At 42.9% G+C, this 18021-nt stretch overlaps 1 protein-coding gene across 2 annotated transcripts in view; it reads right to left on the bottom strand.

Annotated features, from left to right (window-relative positions):
- The window catches only part of COG3 (component of oligomeric golgi complex 3), a 184460-nt gene that overhangs the window by 61115 nt on the left and 105324 nt on the right, over positions 1-18021 (bottom strand). For both annotated transcript variants that reach the window (XM_082246865.1, XM_082246866.1), the window contains exons 15-16: positions 14707-14831; positions 9792-9881 (exon numbers count right to left, since the gene is read on the bottom strand). In XM_082246865.1, coding sequence (XP_082102991.1) covers positions 9792-9881; positions 14707-14831 — 215 coding nt within the window. The remainder of the gene's footprint in view (positions 1-9791; positions 9882-14706; positions 14832-18021) is intronic.

The raw sequence follows: 18021 nt of genomic DNA, 5'->3' as shown, positions 1-18021 counted from the left end.
ACCCATCATAAGGTAGATTGGCTAAGGTCTTACGTGAGGACTGGTCCACCGACCAACATTTTAACCAAACCAGGCGGCGAGACAACACCGCCACGCTGTGCACACGTGCAGCCAACGGAACCAGGTCCAGGTCCGCATCACACAGATACATGACACCCTGGTGGATTTGATCCACCATATCCAGGGTCGCCGGCGAGGCCGAATCGGCCACTAGGACGTGCCTAAGCATCTGCGTCCAACTTGCGATCGCCTGGGCCGCCATGAGAGAAGCAAACAGAGCCTTAAGCATAGAACCTGTAACAGAATAAGTATGACGGGCAAGAGACTCCAATCTCCTATCCGTGGCATCACGGAACACAGGGGAATCCTCTGCAGGAATCGCAGTGGCTTTGTTTAAAACCGCAATTGCGTGATCCACTGGGGGAGGCACACACCACCTTTCATCAGTGGAAGGCGAGAAAGGATAACGCAGCTTGAATCTACTTGGTACAGCAAAAGGTTTGCGCAGATTGCGCCATTGTTCCTTAACAGCGCGCTGAAAATCATCATTGCAGGGAAAAACCTGCGGCGTCCTGCGTTTTCTCTGCGTCCCATAAGCCGCCAAGGCGGCGGGGGGACACACTTCATCCTGCAAACGCAGCGTTTGCTTTATGGAAGCAATCAACTCATCCATGATTGCAAGCTCTTCAGGCGAGCCAGGGGGAGAATTATCAACCCCCTCAACTTCAGCCTCCACCTCGGACCCCACTAGATCTAGGGAGGAGCGGGACCCCGATAAGGAGGCCCCCGCCATAACAGCCCCATCACCTTCACCCTCAGAATCAGAGGAAAGAGCAACTCTGGGCCTTTTAGTAGATTGAGCAGCCACCAGCATCTGTACCTGAGCAGCAAGGCCAGCCACAATAGTGGCTAAATCCCCCCCTGGGGGGGAAACAGCGGTCCCCTGGCTTTCCACCAAAGCGGTAGGAAATTTGCCCTCCTGAGAATCCATTGCCCCTGTAATGCCGGACAATAAAGGGTTAACTGCCCCTTTAAGCAAGCGCGGCAAGCGCAGCCCACCGCACCACACTCAAGCACAATGAGACCCCCACAGGGAATATGCAAACTGAACACAGGCAATGGATAGCAAGAACAGAAGGATAAAACCTGAGGAGACCCTCGCCGCTGCTGCTGCCTCGATCGGTGTTCCTGGAAAGAGGAAGTGATGCTGCCAGGGCGCTCTATGAAAGCCTATGGAGGCTACAAGAAAATGGCCGCCATGCATGCAAAACATGCGGCCGGAGCGAGTGTAGGCAAAATGGCGCCGTTTGGCGCCGAAACCGCCGCTCCACAGTGCAGTAATGCACACATGACATCCCTGTATAAGAATACATGTCAGATCGCCGCAGCGATCGCTGTATATGCCCAAACATGCCAAAAAAACATGCCCCACAGCACACAGCTTCACACACTGACCAGGCTGACACACACAGTGTCACACAGTTCCCCCCCCCCCCCTTGCAGCCCACAGCATGCAGCCGAGAGATAGGGAGACAAGCAGTGTGAATAGAGGCAGGTTACACAGTCCCAGACTGACACCCCCCCAGACAGACAGGTCCCCACATAAATACACTTACCTCACATGGCGTGGGGGACCCGCACAGGCGAACAAGCCGCTGCACATGAGGCAGGGAGAGTCGCATTCAAGACGCACAAAATGGGGGTTAAGAAACCGCACAGCGTCCAGTGAGGTAGCCACCTCACCAATCATCCCTGCACCGAACAGGGATGGGTCGTTCACTGTGCCAGGAGCGTTACCTGGCTGAACGCTCGATGGCAGGCTGGGAAGCCACTGACCCATGACCTGCGACCAGGGGGATCAGCCCGAGACCCAGCCCGCATGATCCTCTTCATCAGAAGAACTAACGCTGACAAAAATAACAGCTAAGTAAAGGTAGAGAGAAAACTCAAACAAAATTTCAAAAAGAAGAAAGAGTCTGGGGCAGAAAGCCCCAGCACAGAGAAAGCCAGCCACTCCTGACAAGCTAGACATTAAAACGGAGATATGGTTGCAGGAAGTAGGAGGGTATTGACTGAGGGGACCACCCCTTGAGGGTGGGATATGTTAAAAGCTTTAATGTTAACATATTCTGTTGCCTAGCTACTCCTTCGGAGCAAAGTCTAATACCCCATATGTGACGAATATGAAGAGGCGGCGACTGTCGGAGGACGTAAGAGAAAGTACTCTTACCCCCTGTAAGACTCTTAATGATGTCACCCAGGGTAGTCCCAAACAGGTGATCTCCCTGGAAAGTTAAATTAGGTTAAAGCCTTTTTAAATGTTTTGTCTGCAGACCAACACTTAAGCCACAATACATGCCTAAGTGCCACTGCCGAAACAGACAGCCTAGAAATCCGAGGAGCCTGCATCCAAAAGAGACATCACAGATAAACTGTAGTCCCTGGACCAACTGGTCCCCCAGCTCAGCAAAGTCAGGGGGGAAGCTGCTCACCCTCCAGGTCACGGAGCAAAACTTTATCTCACTTGGTCAGAGTTTACGACATCAGGGCAATGGTGAAGACCGGCCTGAGCGCCAAACCCACAACAGTGAACATATTGCAGGCCACAGCCTCTGCTTTTGTCAGCTGGATCCTTAAACGTCGGCGATTCCTTGACTGGGATCATGGTTGCCTTATTCAACCTGGAAACCAGGGGGTCCACCACCAGTGGAACAGTCCACTTTTTAAGGAGGGACTCTTCAAAGGGGTACCTCATTGCAAAGCATTTAGGAACCACAAAGGGGACGTTTTGGCCGTTCCCATTCTTTTGCGACAAATCTGTCAAAATAGAAGGGAAAAGGAAACCCCTTTGTAGCTCTAGACTGCTTGGGAGTGCCCAAAGGGGACCAGTGCCTCTGGCACAGCGTCAGCTGCATCCTCCATTTTTTTAATTTTATGCACAGACACAATCAGTGCGTCCTCTAGCGCCTTTTTGTGCGCAGCTACAGGAGTGGGTGAATCATCCTCGCTATCCGAAAAGTCAGGGCGTGTGGCTGCAGACCCCGCAGGGTGGGCCATGTCCACGGTGGCTGAATCAGATTCAAGATCTGAGGCGACAGATGAGGCAGGGGAAGGTGGGGGCGTTTTGCTAGCCCACCACCCAAAAGCCACCTCCACCCGGGACACAAAAGGCTCCAGGACCACCGTCAGTGCATCAATAGCTGGTTGGACCACGAGAGCCCCGTAGCCTCCGAGAGGGGGTCAGGTGGGAAAACGTGCTCTAAAGACTCCATTAGTAAATAGGGGGACCCCCACAAAAAGTGTCAAACACTGCAAAGGAACACCCCCACCGTGCTGGTAACACCACCCGGTCGCCAACAGAGCACCCCACGATCCTGCAGCAGAGAGGGAGGACCTCACCCGACAGGCACCAGCAGCACCAGGATAAACTATACTCCACATGCGGCGTCCAGGGAAAGGAGAGACCCAGGAGTCAGCGGCGTCCAGGGAAAGGAGAGACCCAGGAGTCAGCACCAGGGAACAAGTAGGGTCTCCCAAAGCCGAAATCACCGCCCAGAGGCTCCTCTGTAATGGCCGCCGCTTATTCGTATGCTGGACCAATGAAAAATGGTCGCCGGAATACAGAAACAAGGGGCCAACGGCCATATACAATAGAGGCTATGACAAAATGGCCACCCTGCATAGCTCCACAGGACCAAGGAGGGATCCCTGGGGCCCAAGAAACCACACCAGAGGGAGACCAGCCCCCGTTCAGTGGGGCTATGTAGCGGCAAACCTAGCGCAGAGCTGAGGCCTGCACACACTCGCTGGCCAGACTGGGAAGACCCTCTGGATCTAGATTATCCAGTTCGTCACCAGTTGATTGTAGATCCTCAAAGGAAAAAAATAAGATAGAAAAAAGTTCAATTTAAAAAAAGAAAAAAATTGCCAGGACCAGAGATCCCAGCAAGGAACTAGGTCCTTACTCCTGACTAGGCAGAAAAAACAGAGCACCTGCAGCAGAGAGGGGGAGTATACCATCCTGGGACTGCCCATAGGCGTAGTCAAGTTCTTTTTTTGCCTAGTAGGGGGCAGTATAACCCTAATGGTCAAGAATCCTAAGGGGCTTTTGTCCGTAAATGAACAAAAGAGAAATAAAAAAAACTGCAGTGGTGATCAAATATCACCAAAAGAATGCTCTACTTGTGGGGAAAAAAGGACATCAATTTTATTTGTGTATAGCGCCGCACGACCATGCAATTGTCAGTTAAATTAATGCAGTGCAACTGGAGTTGAAGCCATGATGGATATGGCGTAAAGCGTAGAGGTACCAAGCGGTGGGCAGGTTTGACGTTTTGATGTAACCTCTTTGAAAGTATGATCGTCTGAAGCTGGTTTTTACTTTAATGTGAGTTTACTAATTGAAGTTTTGGGTTAATGCCCCCTGAATTTATCGATACTGCACCATTGCAGATTGTCTCCCCTTTTTTTTTCATGTGTTAAACCTTATTTGGAGTAACACCGAATTCCTTTTTATTACACATAACTTAATTTCTGAACTTCTTTGTATGTATAATTGCATGAGTTTTTACAGACGTGGTGATAATTTCAAGGCACCTTTAGAAATATATTTACCTAGATAAATAGTGACGCGTTCAATTGTGTGTGTGTATATGTGTGTGTGTATGTATATATATATATATATATATATATATATATATACATACACATACACACACACACACACACACACATACATACATACATACAGGGCTCAAAATTTCAAGCCATGAGCTACTAGCCAGGCCTTAAGAGTTACTAGCCACTTGTTGCCCCACCCAAACCCTACCCTGCTCCGCCCCTAAACACGCCCTCGCCAGAGTGACCACATCGTGCCCCCTTTCAATGCAGAGTGCCCACAGCGTGACCCCTTCAATGTAGAGTGCCCACAGCGTGCCCTCTTCAATGCAGAGTTAGCACAGCGTGCCCCCTTCAATGCAGAGTTAGCACAGCGTGCCCCCTTAAATGCAGCGTTAGCACAGCGTGCCCCCTTAAATGCAGCGTTAGCACAGCGTGCAGAGAGACCAGCGTTCACTTGCCTGATGCAGCAGCAGCTTCTCCTAATCCTCCACCCTTTTCTGAAGAACAATGCATTCACTACAATGCAGGCTGCGCTGTAAATGGCGGTGGCGGTAGGCACTACATTCCCCATACAGCACAGCCCTTACTCGCCATCCTCATCATTCCACTCGCAAAATGCGAGCAGAATTTTTGAGGGCTGTGTGTATATATATATATATATATATATATATATATACATATATATATATATATATATATATATATATATATACACACACATATACACACACACACACACAGTATCTATGTGCAGGGCTTAGTTACGGGAGCAGCAGTTGAAACTATTGTGAACAGCACAACTGAGATTAGGGGGCTCCTGAAGGGCACCATAAGCAACTTTTTGCATTAAAAAAAGGCTCTTTGTTGCCTTTTTGTACAATCCACACACCACACATTCATTTTAACATTTTCACCAAATTTTACATTAGACAAGGCTGCAGTATAATAAGAACATTCAAATATTATTTAACGATCGCCAGATAACTTTTAAAAAAAAAAAATGGAAACATTTCACGGAGAAACTTCAATAATTTGCATGAGCATAACATGATAAAATGGTAATTACCAATTACTCACGATTCCTGCCAATAATATAAAATTGGACAGAAAAAATGAGATTTGAATTAAACTTTAAAATGTCATTAACCACTCTTCTGAAAACATGTATGTATCCTACCATTTCCTGATAATCTGCTCAACCAAATGGCATATGTGATATTTCACTGTACGTCACTGAAGCAGTTGATGTCCAAATTAATTTTCGCTTAGAACAAACTTGTATTAAACACATGTATTTGTTTTTCAGCTAAAGATCAAACTGTTCAAATATACATGCTCACAGAAGCTGAAAATGGGAAAGTAATTGTTTATTAAATCCCTGTAATGGTGGGATGCGGTTTTAAAGACAGGTGAGTAAGTGCCAAATGATGAATAGCCTACACAGTGATTGCATTTGATGAGTGTGAAGGAGCAGGACTTTACATTCATGCGCACTGCTTTGTCTCACAGCCCAGAGACCTCACAGCTAAAAGTAATCCCTTCTATCTGACAATCTGCAGCTAACAGATTCTGACGTCTTCCCCGGGCAGAACAAATTCTGAAATCGTGTTTATTCATCTAAGCCCAAGCAGCAAGAGGGCAGAAGAGGAGGATGGCAGGTACTTATTCTACTATATCAATCCTCTAAGTACTTGAGACAGCCAGAACCCATGCCAAAAATAGAACACAAAGACACACACTATAGAATAGATATTAAATAAAACACATACAAATAAAATAAAGAACACAAATGCACTCAAGTGAAGAAAACGGAAAAAAAAAAAAATCACTATCACTAAAATAATAAAAACATTAAACTGCTACACAGGTATTTTATGATTAATGTTTTTATAGATCCACTCTGACAGGGGACCCAAATTTACTAAACTTTACTCTCCCCAAATCCCATCTAACTAATCTTCTAACAGATGAAACAAATAAACTAAATGGCCCAAATGCTTACCTAAATCTGCCATCATGTGACGCACCAGGTCTGGTCTATTCTTCGGGAGTCCACTTCACTGCCTCATGATATGTAAACTTCCCAATGGGTCCAATATTGGGGTCCTCACTGGGTCCTGAATATTCAAGCAGCAGCATTATCATTATAAGACTTGGGAACAAGGCCCACCAGCAGTGGGACAGACTGCGGCGGCAGGTCTTCACACCCAAAAGGGGCACTGCAGAGGTCCACATGATGGCGGACTTTGTTAGGTAATAGGGCTTGGTCTTTTAATTTTTTTCTAACAAAAGGTTAGTGGTGGGGCAAAATGTGCCTGAGATGCACTTTAAAAGTTATGCATTTATTATAATTTACAGGCACTGCAGTTCTCTAAAATAGCCATACAATTTAAATGTTGCTTCACTGCAATATGGGCAACCTGGAGGTATTCCTTAAGTAATCTAGTTTCCTGCTTGTTTGATCAGCTCACTGCTTTTCTAAGAACTTCGCACTGAGATACAAATCAAGTTTCAGGCATCCCTGCAATAGAAAACTTCACTAAGTTGTTATAATGAAGGCAGATCTTCCTGTTTGGAAATCAGCTTGAGAAGGAGAATGGTGAACCAAATACATAAACTTACACCTGAATAAAAAGATTGCTAAAATCCTTGTAGTATGTATGTCTACCAACAGGGGATTATTTTATATTTTTTAATGCAAAACTAGAGTTGCATTTTTAGTTCTTAAACATATACTGAAAATAATAATAACCTTTTGCCCAGGAGATCTGCTTTTCCTCTAGGGGTTTCTATGTAGCCCTGTATACTATAGGCAAGTGTGGTCCAACCTAAAAGAGCAACATTTAAAGGGCCCAAGGGCAACATACATCCAAATCAATACCGCTGCTATACCATGTCCAGACAGTAGAAAGCCTCATGGCAATGCTGAGGCAGGGTCCCTGGCACCCAAGGCAAGAACAGAATACTTTATTAAAACCAAAGGGAAATTGGGAAATTGTTATGACACAGCCACATTCAACAAAGACAACACAGGATCACAACCATGAACAGAACAAGATACAAATACACAACAAAATTACCAACAGCCATTAGCACCAAATAAAACAAATTAAAACTACACTCTAAAAAAAACATACATACAATTAACCACTTTAAAACCGGAAGGATTTGCCCCTTAATGACCAGGCCCTATTTTGCAATTTGGCACTGTGTTACTTTAACGGACAATTGCTCGGTCGTGTGACGCTGTACCCAAATAAAATTAATGTTCTTTTTTTTCTCACAAATAGAGCTTTCTTTTGGTGGTATTTGATCACCTGTGCAATTTTTATTTTTTGCGCTATAAACAAAAAAATAACTGCCAATTTTGAAAAAAAAAAATAAATAAATAAAAAACAATATTTTTCACATTCTGCTAAATGACATTCTCAAAAAAAACAATTTTAAAAATCAAAATCTTTTAACATTTTAGGCCAATTTATTTTCTGCTATATATTTTTGGTAAAGAAAATTGCATAAGCGTATTTTGATTGGTTTGCGCAAAAGTTATCACGTCTACTAACTATAGGAAAGATTTATGTCATTTTTATTGTTTTCTTTTTTTTTTTTTACTAGTAATGGTGGCAATATGTTTTTTTTTTTCGGGACTGCGACATTGCGGCGGACAGATTGGACCCCTGACTGATATTTTTGACACCTTTGGGGGGGGGGGACCAGAGACATTGCTACAGTAATCAGTGCTAAAAATATGCACTGTTACTGTAATAATGACACTGGCAGGGAAGGGGTTAACATTATGGGTGATCAAGGGGTTAAATGTGAGCCTAGAGGAGTGGTTCTAACTGTGGGGGAGCTTCTGAAATGACCATAGAGACATGTGATCCTATATAGAAGGAGAAGATGGGCTCTATGATCACAGCAGGGAGAAGAACGGTCAGCTGTGTTTACAACAGCTGACCATTCTCTCTCAGCGGGGAACGATTGTGGGTGTCAGGCAGCAATTGGAGCCGCCTGACACATGCATCGGCTTCCTCGCTGATGAGCGGGAGAGGAAGCGCGCTTGCCCCTTAGCCTCCTGAGAGCGAGCGATGCATACCTACATCGCTATGCCCAGGAGAGGCTGCCTGCCGCAGTATATCTGTGGTGGGCGGACATAAAGTGGTTAAACAACAACTTAGAATAAATAACACAGATTAAAATAACAGAAAATTAAACTACCAAATGCAAATAATACCCCACTTTCTCTAACATTACCCTAAATAATAATTACCATAATACCAACATCATTATAAAACTGCATAAAATACTGATCATAAACCAGAGGTAAATCTTCACCTCCAGCCCTCACAGAGTAGAATTATATAACTTGATGGCCACAGGCAAAAATGATTTCTTGTGTCACTTTGTGGTGCATCGCGGTTGTAAGCAATCTGTCACTGATGGTACTCTGCAGACTGACCAGTGTATAGTGGAGTGGGTGGGAGGAGTTGTCCAAGATTAAACGTAACTTGAACAACATTCTCCTCTCCAACACTGTTAAAGACTCCAACTCCAATCAAACAACATTACTGGCCTTGAAAATTGGTTTGTGGAGTCTGTTGGTGTGAGCCAACCTAAGCCTGCTCCCCAGCCTTCAACTGCATACAGGAGAGCACTGGCCATCATGGACTCATAAAACATCTTCAGCATCATCTGACAGATGTTAAAGGACCTCGGTCACCTCAAAAAATAGAGGCGGTTCTGGCCCTTCCTATAGAGCACCTCGGTGTTCTAGCTCCAGTCCAGTTTATTATCTATGTGCACCCCCAGATACCTGTAACTCTCTACTACATCCCCTCCTCCAATGGAGATTGGGAAGGGGAAGGGGAACGCCAAAGTGCTGAAGTCTTCTGAAATTCACTAACAAAAGGTTTTCAACATTTTTGTCTAAAAAAGAAAGGCAAATTGTAGAAATAGAAATGTGTGCTAAAGTGACTGAACTTTGACTGCAAAAAGTAATTCGGAATTAAATTATGCTCTTCAATGAGAGTCATTCGTCGCTAGTGGAATAAATGTTACAAGGCAAATACAGAAAACAAATTATTCAACACAAGCAAAAGGGAAAATGAGAACACCCAAAATTTTGTTACAATGTAATCAATAAATGCACAAATTAAAGCTATTCTTCTGACCTTGTTTTTTGTAATGGCATCGGAAGCACCCAACAAAGACTGAATGCATGCGGAGAGAGCCTCCTGAGACAGACCTTGGAAGACTGCTCTCTAGAACAGAAAAACACTTAAGTAGACATAATATATAAGTAATTATTTTTATAAATAAGATCATATAAAGCAATGTTCACATTCAACCTAAAAATTGTCATTTTGGTGTTTTACCATACTTATCGAAAAAAAGGTCTCCGATTTACAGGAATCTTGTACTTTTTAATGGCTAAAGCGTATAAGTTCAAGTCAGTTAAAAATAATGCTATCAATGAACTAAACCACCATAGAGTCACTGGAAATAACATGTGGCACCATAGAGTTTCTACTATCTATCTATCTATCCACATACACACACACACACCGTATATAAACACACGAACGCTCACAGTATCTCCCAAAAGTGAGTACACTCTTTTCATGTGACAACACTGAAGAAAATACACTTTTCTACAATGTAAAGTAGTGAGTGTACAGCTTGTAGAACAGTGTAAATTTGCTGTCCCCTCAAAATAACTCAACACACAGCTATTGATGTCTTATTTCCGCTGGCAACAAAAGTGAGTACACCCCTAAGGGAAAATGTCCAAAATAGGCCCAATAAGCCATTTTCCCTCCCCGGTGTCATGGGACTCCTTAGTGTTACAAGGTCTAGGGTGTGAATGCGGAGCAGGTGTGTTAAATTTGGTGTCATCGCTCTCACTCTCTCATACTGGTCACTGGAATTTAAACATGGCACCTGATAGCAAAGAATTCTGAGGATCCGAAAAAAAAAAAAGAATTGTTGCTCTATGTAAAGATGACCTAGCCTATAAGAAGATTGCCAAGACCCTAAAACTGAGCTGAAGCACGGTGGCCAAGACCATACAGGAACGATACCTGGTGACTGGAGGAAAGCGAACGGGATACCGATATTCAAAAAAGGGCAGATACATATCGCGGGAAATTATAGGCCGGTCACCCTGACATCAATAGTATGTAAACTTCTGGAAGGGATAAGGGACTATATCCAAGAGTTTGCTAAAGAGAACAACATCATCAGAAGTAATCAGTATGGGTTTACTAAAGGGCGTTCTTGTCAAACAAATCTGTGAGGAGGTGAGCTGTGAGCTAGATAGGGGGGAGACCAGTGGATGTGGTGTACCTAGATTTTTCTAAGGCGTTTGATACAGTTCCCCACAAACGCTTAATATATAAAATAAAGGTCTGCTGGCATCGACCACAAGGTTTGCTCTTGGATACGGAACTGGTTAAAAAGGGCATGTCCAAAGGGTGGTAATAAATAACGCATACTCAGATTGGTCTGAGGTGGAAAGTGGGGTCCCCCAAGGCTCAGTCCTGGGACCAATATTGTTCAATTTATTCATAAATAGCATTGAGGATGGGATCAGTAGCTAGATATCAGTTTTTGCAGATGACACAAAATTAAGCAGGGCAATACCTTCACGTCCTGAGGCAGGATTCTTACAGAATGACCTGAACAAAATCGCAGAGTGGGCAACTACATGGCAAATGAGGTTTAGTGTTGAGAAGTGTGAGGTATTGCATTTGGGGACTAAAAACATAAAAGCACAATACACTTTAGGGGGTGAAACTCTGGGGGAATCAAAAATGGAGAAAGATCTGGGGGTCTTAGTAGAAGATAGACTTAGCAATAGCATGCAATGTCAAGCTGCAGCTACCAAAGCCAGCAGAATATTAGCATGCATAAGGAAGGGGATGTATTCTAGGAGATAAAACTATAATACTACCACTTTATAAAACACTGGTCCGACCGCATCTGGAGTATTCTGTCCAGTTCTGGTCGCCAGTCCTCAGAAGGGATGTGTCGGAGCTGGAAAGAGTCCAGAGAAGGGCAACTAAACTGATTAGGGTATTAGAGGACCTTAATTATGAAGAGCGCTTGATTTATTCTCCCTGGAGAGGAGACACCTAAGAGGGGACATGATAGCGATTTATAAATACCTCAACGGTGATCTCAGCATAGAAAAAAAAAAAAAAAAAAACTATTCAGTCCCAAGGAATGCATGAGGACACAAGGCCATGCAATGCGATTAGAGGAGAAGCGTTTTAACCTCAGGCTACGCAGTGGGTTCTTTACAGTAAGGGCTACAAGACTGTAAAATTTTCTACCACAAATGGTAATAACTGCGGGAAGTATGGCTACTTTTAAAAGACCCTTGGACATCCATCTCAAGGATCATAACATTCAGGGGTATGGGAAATTATTACGGCCACACACACCTACACAGGTTGAACTGGATGGACCATTGTCTTTTTTCAACCTCAACTACTATGCAACTATATAACTATGTAACTATACAGCGGTTTAACAGGACAGGTTCCAAACGCCATGGTCGACCAAAGAAGTTGAGTTCACGCGCTCAGCGTCAAATTCAGAGGTTGCCTTTGGGAAATAGACGTATAAGTGCTGCCAGCATTGCTGCAGAGGTTGAAGGGGTGCGGGGTCAGCCTGTCAGTGGTCAGACCATACCTCACACACTGCATCAAATTGGTCTGCATGGCTATCATCCCAAACAGTTTGCAGAAGACAAGCAGGCTAAGGACATGGATTACTGGAACCATGTTTTGTGGTCTGATGAGACCAAGATAAACATATTTGGTTCAGATGGTGTCAAGCGTGCATGGCGGCAACCAGGTTAGGAGTACAAAGACAAGTGTGTCTTGCCTACAGTCAAGCATGGTGGTGGGAGTGTCATGGTCTGAGGCTGCATGAGTGCTGCCAACACTGGGGAGCTACAGTTCATTGAGGGAACCATCATGAATGCAAACATGTACTGTGGCATACTGTAGCAGAGCATGATCCCCTCCTTTCAAGGACTGGGCTGCAGGGCAGTATTCCAACATAATGACCCCAAACACACCTCCAAGACGACCATTGCCTTGCTAAAGAAGCTGAGGGCAAAGGTGATGGACAGGCCAAGCATGCTTCTAGACCTAAACCTTATTGAGCATCTGTGGGGCATTCTCAAACAGAAGGTGGAGGAGCACAAAGATGGAGTGGAAAAGGATTTCAGGGTTTACCTGTGAAGCTCCAGTGAACTCCATGCCCAAGAGGATTAAGGCAGTGCTGAAAAATAAATGGTGGCCACTCAAAATATTGACACTTTGGGTCCAATTTGGACATTTTAACTTAGGGGTGTAGTCACTTTTGTTGCCAGCGCTTTAGACATTGACTGTGTGTTGAGTTATTTTGAGGTGACAGCAAATTTACACTGTTATACAAGATGTACACTCACTACTTTACAATGTAGCAAAGTGTAATTTCTTCAGTGTTGTCACATGAAAAGTATAACATATTTACAAAAATGTGAGGGGTGTACTCACTTTTGTGAAATACTGTATATATCTAGACATATTTTTATATTATATTATATATATATATATATATATATATATATATATATATATATATATATATATATATATATATATATATATATATATAATGTGATAGGTTGTGTAACCATAAAATGTCCATCCACAATATGCATCCTTCCCAAGGGGATTAGAAGCAAAATCTAGCAGAGCTACAGAATATAAGAGAGATGAGAGTGTAGCAATATGGTTACATTTAATGAAGGTTCAACATTTAGCAACTCACATGGTTGATGATTAAAATAGGCACACCTAAGTATGCAGGCACTCGGGGTAAAGCTGTCCACATAGACCATCTTCTGAACCACCGGCTCTCACCACTGTTAGTCTGCAATCCTGACCGGGAAGAATAGCCTGCAGAAGAGTGATCTGAAAGCGAGCCTTTGAATCACTCGTGGAGTGCAGCGTGGAAGGGATGATGAAGATGGCTGTGCAGAGGATGGTCTATGTGGACAGCTTTACCCCGGATGCCTGCATACTTAGATGTGCCTGTTTTAATCATCAACCATGTGAGTTGCTAAATATTGAACCTTCATTAAATGTAACCATATTGCTACACTTTAGAGGCTCCTCTCTTCTTTTTTATACATGACGCTACTTGTATATCAAGTCAAAATTTATTTAAAAAATTAGCTTGTCTTGCAAAGCGCTCTCAAACCAAGTTTGAGATATATATATATATATATATATATATATATATATATATATATATATATATATTATATACACACACACACACACACACACACACACACACACACACACTATAGGAACTGCTGCAGGGATATAACCTGTAATATACATAGACCTGTACTGTGATTTAAGTGATCCAAAATTCTCTTTACTTAGTACAAGGCTTGCTTTAAGTGTGTGAGGGTGGAAACACAATATTAACGTGGTAGTAAAGGCTTTTTTTTTTTTTTTAATTTGAATTTATAATAAGGTTTACCTACAGGTACAGTAAACATCTCCTAAACGTGCACCGTTTAGAAGATAATTACTTTAGCAGCCCCGGTGACATCACTGGCGCATGTGCACTGCGCTCTCAATGAATGGCGTGCCATCCATAGAGAGCCGTGCCGCAGCAATGGCTCCCACGTGTATGTACAGGAGTAACGTCATTGCGGCTGCCCGTGAACCCGGAAGACCAGGTGAAGAAGGAAGCCCTGTCAGCAGTAAAAGCTTGCTGCTGGAGGGCTTTGTTTTCAGGTAAGTCTTTCATAATGTGCTAGTATGGGATGCATACTAGCACATTATGACATTAACTTGCAGTGAGAAGACTTTTTTTTGCAGTTTACTACCGCTTTAACGTGGCAAATGATGAATCTAAATATAATTCACTAAAAGCAGCCATTCATCTCAAAAATCAGGTTTATGATCCCTCATCTTTACCTGATTTTACCCAGCATTCTAACCGCAGCATGATTTTAAAGCAAATATAAATAGTGACAAAAAAGTTTCAACTGTTAATTTACATTTAACTTACATCAATACATCGATATAACTTGGACAGACACACCAGCGTCCTCCTTACAGTAGGGTACCACATACCATGCAGGTCAGCAGGTGAAATTGTATTCTGTGCTCGTGAGACCAAGGACTCTGAAGTGCCTAAAATGAAGATTACAAGTTTCCTGGTAAGTGCATTATTCCAGAATACAAAACAATCTTTGAGCCAGTGTCTTAGGGCTTTATTTCACATCAGAACTGCATTTCTCCCTATATAAAATATATATACTAGTTAGGTCCATATAAATTCGGACACATGCACAATTTTAGATTTTTTCATGTACAGTATTTACCAAAACCTAAGATGGACACTTAGGTTTAATTTGAGGGTATGAATATCCAAATCGGAGGAAGGGTTAAGGAATTACAGCTCTTAAAAATAGCCATCCCCTCTTTTTCAAGAGACCAAAAGCAATTGGACAATTGAATCAAAAGCTGTTTCAAGGTCAGGCCTCCTTCGTTATTTCTTCATGAATTACGCAGGTAAAAGGTCTGGAGTTGATTCCAAGTGTGGTATTTGCATTTGGAATCTATTGCTGTGAACCTACATCATGTGTTCAAAAGGAGCTGTCCAGGCAAGTGAAATAGGCCATTGTAACTCTTCAAAAACAAAACAAATCCATCAAAGCGATAGAAGCAACATTAGGAGTCGCCAAATCAACAGTTTGGTATATTTTGAGGAAAGAAGAACGCACTGGTGAGCTCAGCAACATAAAAAGGCCTGGACCTCCACAGAATACAACAGTGGTGGATGATCGTAGGATCCTCTCTATGGTAAAGAAAAACCCATTCACAACATCCAGACAAGTGAAGGACACTCTCCAGGAGGTGGGCTTATCCTTGTCAAAGTCTACAATCAAGAGAAGACTTCACAAGAGCAAATACAGTGGGTTCACCACAAGGTGCAAACCATTCATAAGCCTGAAGAATAGAAAAGCCAGATTAGACTTTGCAAAAAAAAAAAAAAAAAATCTAAAAAAACCAGACCAGTTCTGGAAAAGCATTCTTTGAACGGATGAAACTAAGATTAATCTGTAACAGAGTGACGGGAAGAAAAAGTGTGGAGTAGGCTTGGAACAGCTCATGATCCAAAGCACACATCTATAAAACATGGTGGAGGCGAGGTGATGGTATGGACATGCATGGCTTCCAGTGGCACTGGGTCATTGGTGTTTATTGATGATGTGACAGAAGACAGAAGTAGCTGGATAAATTCTGCAGTGTTTAGAGATATAGTGTCAGCCCAGATTCAGCCAAATGCAGCAAAGTTAATTGGACCTCTTCAAAGTACAGATGGTCAATGATCCAAAACACATTGCAAAAGCAACCCAGGAGCTTTTGAAGGAAAAGAAGTGGAATATTCTGCAATGCCCGGGTCAATCACCTGATCATTACCCCAACTGAGCATGCATTTCACTTGCTGAAGGCAAAAAAGGCAAAAAGACCCACAAAGAAAAACTGAGGACAGCTGCAGTTAGAGCCTGGCAAAGCATCAGAAAGGAAGAAAGCCAGTCTTTGGTAATGTCCATGGGTTCCAGACTTCAGGCAGTCATTGCCAGTAAAGGAGTCTCAACAAAATATTAAAAATTAACATTTTATTTATAATTATATTTGTCCAATTACATTCGAGCCCCTAAAAATGGGGGGGGGGGGGGGGACTTTGTATAAAAATGGTTGCAGTTCCTAAAATTTGTCCTTGATATTTATGTTAAACCACTTAAATTAAAGCTGAAAGTCTGCACTTCAAATTAGTTTGGATTGTTTCATGTAATTTTATTTTGATGGCATACAGAGCCAAAAGAATAGAAATTGTGCCTGTGTCAAAATATATATGGACCCTACTGTAAGTCAATAGGCATGCAAAAACAGCAGTTATCATTGACATGAACTCTTAAACCTGAGCTTGTCCTGCTCCATATACAGTAAAACAAGCTTTATTCGCCCCATGTACTCAAAAATGACTCCCTATTAATACCATAATTAATAACGCCTAAAGCAGTATTACACCACTTCTGGACTGGAAGGTTTTACCCCCTTAATGACCAGGCCATTTTTTGCAATACGGCGCTACCTTAATTTAACTGACAATTGCGTGGTCGTGCAACGCTGTACCCAAATAAAATTGATGTCTTTTTTTCCCCACAAATAGAGCTTTCTTTTGGTGGCATTTGATCATCACTGCAATTTTTTTTTTTTGCTCTATAAACAAAAAAAGGAGAGACAATTCTGGAAAAAAAAATATTTTTTACTTTCGGTTATAAAACATTCCCAATGGAAAAAAAAAATGTAAAAATCAAATGTTTTCATTATTTTAGGCCAATATGTATTCTGCTACATATTTTTGGTAAAAAAAAAAAAAAACGAATAAGTGTATATTGATTGGTTTTCGCAAATGTTATCCTGTCTACAAACTATGGGAAAGATTTATGTCATTTCTATTTATTTTTTTTACTAGTAATGGCGGCGATCAGCGATTTTTAGCAGGACTGCGACATAGCGGCAGACAGATCGGACACCTGACATTTCTGACACTTTTGGGGGGACCAGTGACCTTACTACATTAATCAGTGCTAAAAAATATGCACTGCTACTGTACTGACGACACTGGCAGGAAAGGGGTTAACACCAGGGGCGATCAAAGGGTTAAATGTGTCCTTAGGGAGTGATTTATAACGGTGTGGGGGATGGGCTTGCCTAATGAACACAGAGACCTGTGTTACTAAATAAGAGTAACACAGGATCCCTGTGTTCATTACTGACAGAACAGTGGTCTGCCGTGTTTACAACGGCATACCGCCGTTCTGTCTCCATGGGGAGAGATCGTGGGTGCCCGACGGAGATCGTGGCCGCCGGACCTGCTGATTGGCTCCCCCGTGGCTAGCTGTCCCGCAAAACGACATACAGGTACGTTGTTTAGCGGGGCAGAGCCGACCTGCCGCAGTGGAAGTACAATGGCCAGTCGGCAAGAGGTTAAACCAAATATGTAATATATTGCAGCTTAGCAATGGCTGCATTTGCTTTCTTTTTTTGTGCTCCCCCCTTTCCCCTTGATGCTCTGGCCAGTAAAACACCTCCTGTATTAGAGTGCCTAACCTCTGGATGAGGGAGCACAGGGAACACCCTGTGAACAGCAGCATTGGCAGTCTGGGATGGGAGGGGGGGTTCGATGTACTGGCATCCTTAAATACAACCAATTGCTAGAACTCCAGATAATAAAAAAAAAAAAAAAAAAGGCCAAACTCCAGCTAATACTGCATTTACATGAGCAGTTACAGCTACAGTTTTTTTTTTC

Source organism: Pelophylax lessonae (assembly GCF_965119305.1).
Source record: "Pelophylax lessonae genome assembly, chromosome: 2".
Classification (NCBI taxonomy): Eukaryota; Metazoa; Chordata; class Amphibia; order Anura; family Ranidae; genus Pelophylax; species Pelophylax lessonae.
This window is presented reverse-complemented; position numbering and strand designations above follow the sequence as displayed.